This window comes from Nematolebias whitei, chromosome 3 (genome assembly GCF_014905685.2).
Source record: "Nematolebias whitei isolate Nwh7 chromosome 3, NemWhi1, whole genome shotgun sequence".
Classification (NCBI taxonomy): Eukaryota; Metazoa; Chordata; class Actinopteri; order Cyprinodontiformes; family Rivulidae; genus Nematolebias; species Nematolebias whitei.
The window spans coordinates 10,137,928-10,147,009 of record NC_056500.1 but is presented as its reverse complement, the minus strand read 5'-3'; the positions used below and the strand labels follow the sequence as shown (position 1 = coordinate 10,147,009).

At 39.1% G+C, this 9,082-nt stretch overlaps 1 protein-coding gene across 1 annotated transcript in view; it reads right to left on the bottom strand.

The window, feature by feature from the left end:
• Positions 1 to 6,928, bottom strand: part of c3h1orf53 (chromosome 3 C1orf53 homolog) — an 8,787-nt gene extending 1,859 nt beyond the window's left edge. The window contains exons 1-2 of the mRNA XM_037697835.1: positions 6,704 to 6,928; positions 2,559 to 2,660 (exon numbers count right to left, since the gene is read on the bottom strand). Of these exons, the coding sequence (XP_037553763.1) occupies positions 2,559 to 2,660; positions 6,704 to 6,928 (327 nt within the window). The remainder of the gene's footprint in view (positions 1 to 2,558; positions 2,661 to 6,703) is intronic.
• Positions 6,929 to 9,082: the final 2,154 nt, after the last annotated feature.

Sequence of the window (9,082 nt, the reverse complement as noted above, 5' to 3'; positions counted from 1 at the left end):
ACACCCTGGACGGGTCGCAAGTCCATCACAGGGCCACATAGAGACAAACGAGACAAACAACCATTCACTCTCTCACTCACACCTAAGGACAATTTAGACTTACCAATCAGCCTAACATGCATGTTTTTGGACTGTGGGAGGAAACTGGAGTACCCGGAAAAAACTCACGCATGCACGGAGAGAACATGCAAACTCCACCCAGAAAGGCCCCTGGACCGGGGTTTGAACCAAGGACCTGCTCGCTGAGAGGCAGCAGCTCTACCAGTTGCGCCACCGTGCTGCCTGATAACTTCATATTCAGTTCAAATCATTTTATTATATAGCGCCAAGCCACAACAGAATCATCTCAGGGCACTGAACAAAAACATTCACATACATTATAAATGCCAGTTGCGGTAGTACAGTTATTTCAGAAGGAATGTTAAAGTTTTTCTTTAGATGTTGGTTTCATTTCCACAGATTTTTTCAGTTCTTGCACCTGACAGTTTTTAGAAGTATTTGTTTAGTTATTGAATCCAGACCGCTGAATCATTCAAGCAGTAAAAAAGACTTAATCAAAGGCCGGACCAAAGTTTAAATATACAGAAAACTGAGGAGGGAAAACAGTTTTAAGTTGCTTTTTAAGTACATTATTTTTTTTTATTTACAAAGACTCACCATTTGTTTTAAAGTTTACTAAAATAAAACGCCAAAGTTAGGACTTTCTGACAAAAATAAGGGTTTTTGCACCAGTGGTCATTCCTAAGGAGCCATAATTTTTGGCATAGCATGGTGTCCAACGAGCCCTTAAAATTTATATGAACTCTAGAACAGAAGGGGAAAAAACTTTTTGTGTCAAGAATAATAAACTATTCTTTAGACAAGTGTTGCGAAAGAAACAACTTCAGGAATCAAGTAAACCAAAGATCTGGCACAGGACCTGAGAGAGGCATAATGTTTCCGTTAATCCATGTTTCTGGATGCTAAGACCCCATAACTGCTTAGGAATCATCTTGTTGGTGCAAAATATTAGTTTTTATGTTAAACTGTGTCACAGTAAAAAAGCTAAACTGATGTTTAGACACAACACGGGTTCAAGGCTCGAGTTGGATGCTTCCTTTAAATCAAAATATGGCAAAACAAGAAGTGGCTCAAGATTTTTGAACAGAACTTGACATAAAGTCAGTTCTATGAAGGTATAGACACATAATTTTAGTTATTTTAGTTATTTTAGTCATTAGTTGCCTACCTCTGCCTACATTGCACCTGCCTCAACTCTGTTCCCGTGTGTTTGACCTCTGTTTGACCCCTATACCTGCTCTGTTTGTGTTAACGTTCTTGAGACGGGTTGGAGACGTCTGGGACTATTTTGCGAGACAATTTGTGTGTACACATTTTGCAATCATGTTGAAAATTGAGGCAACAAGATTGTGCAATTTTGCGATTCACCCAAGGATTTTGAGAACCTCTGCATAAGTTTCGAGACATTTCGGATACTCCCTCGCAAATATTATTCTCCAATTAGTCCCAACAGTTGCAGCCCAGTGAGCCACTCACTATAGTCTCCAGTAAGTAAAAAGAGAGAGTGACTGGTTTGAGAACAGGTGACTGAGTTGTTCTACATTTGTACCTTTTAAACCCTCCGACAGTGTTTTTAAATCATTGGTAATCTGCATTTTAAAGCTCCATCCAATCTTCTTCACTCCATTAGAATGAATTAAAGTTGACAGAACATCCCAGTGCACTTCTGAATTCATCCAGCTGCATCTGTCTTCTGTCACATTATCAATAAACACGAACAACTTAGTGTCACTGGAAGCCATGCTCACATCACCTTTAATTGTATATTTTATGCTTTCAAGATCGCACCACAACTTTTTATAAACCTTATTTACTGCAGGTAATCCTAGTTTCATCCTCAAATAAATTCTGTTTCACCTCTTAGGATTTATGTTTGGTTAATGTCAAAGTAGTCTTTCACTACCGTATTTCTCGGACTATAAGGCGCACCGGATTAAAAGGCGCAAGATCAACGCGTTTGAGTTTGAGGGAAGGTCGTAGCAGAGCACAGTCCAGAGCTCCCCCCCCCAGCCATAGTCCTGATAAGAGGCGTTTGTTTATCAGCCAGCTCGGTTGAGCTCTGTTCACAGGTCCATGACCTTGGGGAAGGGAGGGGGTGGAAGACAGAGCATCTTTGTTTCCATAGCATCCAAGGAGAAATTATAAGATGCATTAAGCAAAACAAAACAGTCAGATAAGTCAAACTTTGTTCAACTCATTCACAATAACCACATAAAATTGGTTCGAGGTCAGTAAGCACAACCAGAATAAAACATCAGGCGCACCTGATTATAAGGCTCACTGTCAATTGCTGAGAAAATTAAAGGATTTTTATTGCACCTTATAGTCCAAAAAATATGGTATTCTTGTGACATTAACCTGAAAAACACAACCAGAGTTGAAAAAAACTGAGAAAAAGACTAAACAAACAGCTGAGGTAAAACCAAAATTGGAGATAAAATGAACAGGAATGCAAAAGGACGACACAGACCAATGGAAAAGAAGACAAAGGAGCTCACGTGTCTGCACCCGCTGCCGCAGCATTCCCCTCTCTGAAGGTGGGCATACTCTGTGAACACCTCATACCCACTGGAAGGGTCGACGTACATCTGCTCCTTCGCCTGGGCATAATGAAGAAATGATTATTTAATTAGTATGACAAACAAACAGGCGCGCTGCTGTATGACCCCTGCGAACAAAAGCATTCACTGTACCTTTAGTCACCCAAAGGCGTGTGCAGTACGTAAGCAAACGTAATCTGAACATATACGCAGAGACAGATTGCTTTGGGTCAATGAAAAGAGGGGAGAAATGACCTCGATTCATAAAACCAGATGTAAGACAGTCCAATTCTCATGATGTTGCTAATTAATGCCTTTCGTATGCAATTCAGTAGGTGAGAATCTGTGACGATTAATCAACTGTGGTGGCTCTGTAATAGCTTTTGAAAGAATATTCTTAGGATTAATCGCTCATCTCGGAGAGCCACACACACCTTCTGTAGGTGAAATTCACTGAACTCCTCTGTCTTCCTTTAGGAAGTTAGAAAATGTCACCTCTCAGTCTGTTTCAAACTGAGAGTGCACTACTTGGTGAGCTCTGACAGCTCACAAAGGCAAAAAGGCCTCGGGCCCTTTGGGTGACACGGCCTGTCATTTCACATGCCGTTGCAGGGCCACATAATGAAGCTGGCAGTACTGGGCCTTCCTGGTATTGTGCTCTTCCCACCCAGGCCCCACCACTCTCCTCAGGTCGCAGCCAACTTGTCTCAACTTCATCCTCAGTCAGAAGCGCAATATTTACAGCAGATAAGCCTTAAAGGCTCGAAGGCGACACCTTTTCACCACTGTCGTCAGCACACAGCTCTCCGACTTGGTTTGATGGAGGAGGCAGTAAGAGCTGGTGAATATGATGGATGTGTGGGGGAAATAACAGGACTTTATCACAAAACCTGGGAGGGAGTTGTTACACAAAGCTCAAAGCTCTATAACAAAACTGACAGACACTCACACACATTATCGCCCAGCAGCGGGCGACAATAATCTAGATTAGGGAACCCCAGGAACAGCTGGAGTTGTACTGATTGTGTTGTTGCAATGCAGGGTTCTCCAGGGAAAACTTGTCCTGGTCTTGGCACTAATGAGGACGCTTTTTTGATTTATACCACCCACCCAAACATTGACTAGACATAACGCCCCCATGGTAATAGTGTTCACAAAGAGCAGTGGTTTCTCTCAGCAGGACGGTGCACCTCGAGTAGCAACCCTGCAAAAAGCCAAAGCCAGACATTAACAAGGCCTGCAGACACCCAAGATCCCAATCAGGGAACAAACCTAATGGAAATGACCAAGGTAATATAAGGTAGGAGGTTTTATTTGACGCGGAGGCATGGCTTATAGTTGTGTAGTAGTGACTTTAGAAGAACAGAGAGGAAAAGAGAGACATTCAGCTGTAGTCCTATAGGGTCCATGCAAAAGTGAGCTAAAGAGGGGCAAGGGATTAGTATTTTATTAAATTTAGATTACAGCAAAATAGAATTTTGCAGAGCCCTTAAATCATGGACCATGTCCTGAGGATAGATGAGTTTTATGTCTGCCATATAACAATACGATGATTCAGTATTCTTAGTATTTATTTATTTATTTATTTAGAGCTAATGTGTCTTTAAAATGTTAAATGAATCAGGTACTCTTCAAGATGGTTTTAAATACCTTTACTTTTTTATTTCCTGATATCTGATGCATCATCATATAAAGCCTTGAAAAAGTATTGCACTTTTCCACATTTTGTCACTTAGAACCACAAACCTCAAAGGATTTTACGGAGATTTGTGACCAATACAAGCAAGCACATATTTGTGAAGAGGAAGGAAAGTGACGATGGTTGTCATAACTCTTTTCACACATAAAAATCTGAAAAGTACGGCTGTATTTGTACTGAGCACTCTTACTGCACTAATAAAGCAACAAATTGCCTTTAGAAGTCACTGTATGTTATTTATTATCTGTATAACTATGCTGTTCTGTGAAGGCCTTAGATTTGTCTCAGAGTAGTGATTAAACAGCATCATGAAGACCAAGGAACACACAAAACAGGTCATGGATAACGTTTTTTTTAGAATTTTAAAGCAGTTATAAAGCAATACCAAGGCTTTGAACATCTCACAGAGTTCTGTTTAACCATCTGAAAATGGAAATCTGCAAACCTTCTGAGACATGGCCGTCCACCTAAACTGACAGGTTGAGCAAGGAGAGCATTAATCTGAGAAGCAGCCAAGAAGCTCCATGATAACTGGATGAGCTGCAGAGATTCACAGGGCAGATGGAAGTATCTGTCGAGAGGACAACTAGTAGTGATGTACTCCACAAATCTGGCCTTTATGGAAGAGGGGCAAGAAGGAAGAAGTCCAGCTTGCAGATGCAAGAGACATAACAAACACGTGGAAGAAGGTGCTCTGGTTGAATAAACCAAAACAGAATATTTGGCCTGAATGCAAAACTCTGTGTGGCTGAAAACTAACACTGCACGTCACAATTTCTGAGAAACATGGTGGAGGCAGCACCATGCTGTGGGGATGTTTTCTTCAGCAGGGGCAGGAAAGCTGGTCGGGGGTGATGAAGAAATGAATGAAGCTAAATATCAGAAAATAAGCATTGATAAGAATTTCTTTGCAATGACCGTGGAGGAGGTCATGACATTTTAAGTTGCAGATAGAGTTCTCATCTCAGCCGATCCGTGTGCTCTGTTTACTGTGAGATGACGCCAGTGTTTAGACTGCAGCACTGATAAACTCATTCCACTGAGAGCTTAAAGCTCGACAGCTGTCTCGTGCCTTCAGTCTGAAGTTAATCAGCTCGGCTGGTTGCAGAATGACCCCTTTCATTGTAATAAAAGACACAAAATTACAAGTTGGGTTTTCTAGTCTCACTTTATTTTTTTTTCCATAGAAAAGTAGTTTACTTTTTCTATGACACTAAATACAGGGCAATTGTGGAAGAAAACCTGTTAGAGGCTGCAAAAGACTTGAGACTGGGGTGGAGGTTCACCTTGCAGCTGGACGATGACCCAAAACATCCAGCCAGACCTAAACCCAACTGAGAATCTGCGGCAAGACTTGAAAATTGATGTTCACAGACTCTTTATGCAGTCTGACAGAAGACTGAGCAAAATTTCAGACCTCTAGATGTGCACGACTGGTAGAGATAGACCCAACATATTTGCAGCTGTAACTGCAGGGGAATGTGGTTCTGCATATGACTCAGGGGACACAAGACAAACCCAGTTTCAGATTTTTATATATTAAAAAAAAAAAAATCCTTCAACTTCACAATGATGCACCACTTTCTTCTATCCAATAAATCCCCAGGAAAATATTTTGAATCTTTTTACTAAATGTATGAATACTTTTTAAATGCACCGTGTTTATATGAGTATCATCATATATTAATATTGTCATAAATATTAGTATTCTCATATCATCATTAACGTTAATCATATAGGTATCTAATATGTCCCAATAACAATACTACTATTGTCATACTTTTATTTTCTTTGGCATAAATTATGCTTCGTTTTCCTAATTCGTATGGTTATCAAATTGACTCATCAAATTTCAGTTTGTCCTAAAATATTCCAAAGAAGAGGATTTGGGAGAAAAATCCCACTGTTAGTACAGAAGTTGGACAAATAGCTAAATCGTATTAACATGTTTCACTTCCTGTTTGAATGTCCAGTATCATTCACATATTTTCTAAAAATTTACAAAAAAAGCAAGAAAAAAACTGCTAAAATTAGCCTGTTTTTATTGTGGGTACAAAAACCAGTCAAATTAAATTTCATGTTAGTTTAGCTCAAAGCTTTAAAGAGCCACAGACGAGGGACTAAAGAGCTGCATGTGGCCCCTGAACCACAGGTTGCAGACCCCTGGACTATACAAACACTAACAAGGTCACAATGAGGCAGATGACTTCAACTTGTTTTTTACTACCTACAATATTTTATGACTATTTTGTTACAACTATAATGAAATACTGGGAATTATTTTTGATCTTTGGAGAGGTCCCAACCCCAACTTTGGGAACCAGTGCTTTGGTTAAATGCTAATATTGTGTGCTTTCTAATCAGTCGCCTATCTTAAAGAAGTCTGAAGTCTTTAAAACCCTACCAGGCATGCCTCTCTGTGGATTCTGTGGATCTGTAGCTCTTCTTCTGTGAAGTTTTGGGACGTCTTGGTGTCTCTGTCTGTCCCCTCACCTGCAGCAGACCTGTCCTCAGTGATCTGCAGCTTCCGGCTGTCTCTCCCTCCAAAAGAGCTCCTCTCCTCTGACAGACTCATCCTCAGGAGGAGTTTTTGAAGCTGATGGAGGAGGATCAGTCTGCTCACAAACATGTCGCATGGACAGTTTCTGTAAAACAGGCTCCTGAAACAACTCACTCTGGAACGTTGTCAGTCAAAAACATCCTTTTGGCATTTTTTTCTTAATAACTTACACGAGTAGAGCCTGTCTGAGCAGAAGGTTTAGTTTATGTCTCCTCCTCCTCCTTACGCAGCAGGAGTGTTTACTTTCTGCTCTGCCTCTGGTTCCATTAGTCTCATGAGGCCAGAACTCATCCACGAGACTACACAGCGCCTCTGCTGTTTCACTGCTGCCACCAAACTACCACATGGTGGGAAATTATTTTACTGACACAAGCAGAACAAAACAAACGCTATATTTTGTGTCACATGCTAAAACATAAATGGTAAAACTACAGGACATAATGTGTGTTGTTTAGTTTCAAACTTAACCTTTTGTTCTGCTAGATTAATCCTTTAGCTCCAGTTTATTTTTATTTTTAATCTTTTTAACATGGATTTGCAAATTTTAGCTTTTAGTTACAGATTAGCTCAATTAAGCTTTAGGATACAGTTTCTCATTTTGGCTTTTGGTAAAAGTTTAGCTACTTTTGACTTTTAATTACAGTTTAGTTACTTTCAGCTTGTAATTTTTAGCTTTTATGAAATGTTTATTTTTTTTTTTTTACAAAATCAGCATTTAGATGCTGTTTTGCAAACTTTAGCTTTTAGCAAAAGTTTTGTTAATTTTAGCAATTAGCTATCGTTCTGCAATTTAATTTTCAGCTACAGTTTTGCTGCTGTTTATTAAAAAACAAATTTTAGCTTTTGTCAATGATTTAGCTAAATTAGCATTTAGATACTTTTTTTGCTTTTATTTGCTTTAAGCAACAATTAGGTTAACGTTATTTTTCTGAGAGTTGTAGCTCTTAGTAACAAATTTACTTGTTTTTATTTTTAAGTGACGATTTAGCAAATTTTAACTTTTGCTGACGGTTTTGCTAAATTAGCTTTCAGATACTGTTTTGCTCACTCTAGCTTTAATGAACAGTGTTGCTTATTTAAGCTTTTAGCTGCTGTTTAGCTGGGTTTAACTATTGTTTGCTTGTTTGAACTCAACAGTTCAGTAGAAATACTTTCTTTCTTTCTTTCTTTCTTTCTTTCTTTCTTTCTTTCTTTCTTTCTTTCTTTCTTTCTTTCTTTCTTTCTTTCTTTCTTTCTTTCTTCCTTTCAACAGATTTTAAATGCTATTTCACTGAGGGTTTTTTCTGCTGTTTCAGTAGGGTGAGAGTGGAGATGACTTCCTCTCGTCTGCTCAGAGCATTAAAAGTAATATATTCAAAAATAGACAAAAAGCAACCGTATGTCAGATTAAAAAAAAAGGGGTTTCATATATTTTCCAGGTCATGTTATGAACAGTTTTCATCGAAACTACTTTCTTACAAAGAGGCAGCTGCCAAAAAGAAGCAAAAAAAAAACAAAAAAAAACTGCTGACAGAGTTTTTTGTGCACCTTTAACATCCTGTTTTGAACATTTTCTTAATCCCACCTCTTAGTAAGTGCAGGGAGGTGAACTCAGACTCCTGAAAAGCCTTGTTTCTTCCTCTCCAAGAGCACAAAGCCATCTTATTTCCATGATATCAAAGTAACAGGGTGACTTGGACTTGGCCCTGCAAGGTTGATGAGTGAACATTAATGAGTCCTTTCAAGGTTATCCACCGCTGTAAGCCACCACTGATGATGTTTCTACTCTGAAGTGTGCTTAATGAAACCTGACAAGTGTCTTTTGACTGACATTGTGCGGTCAATTCACCCTGAGATAAATTACACAGCACTGGTAAAAACATTTGCATGCATAGCATGCAAATGTTTTTTTTTAATATTTAAAGCTGTATTTTTTTAAAGTCCAGTTATTCTTCTTGGAAGTATTTCGTTTTTCTTTTTTCTGCTTTATCTGGAATTTCTGCAGCCAAACATGATTGTCTTCTGCTGCAAAAAAATAAAATGAATAAAAAATGCCTGATATGTGTTGGATAAGAATGATATATACATGTTTACAATGCAGTAGACTCCAGAATCAATGGAAGATTTTGTGCTATCTCTGCTACAGGCTGCGTTCACTCCAAGATGCATTTTCCTTAAGGAAAACAGCTGGGCTGTATTTCATTTTAAGTGGTACTTCTGTCCAGCCAGGTAAATTGTGTGTGC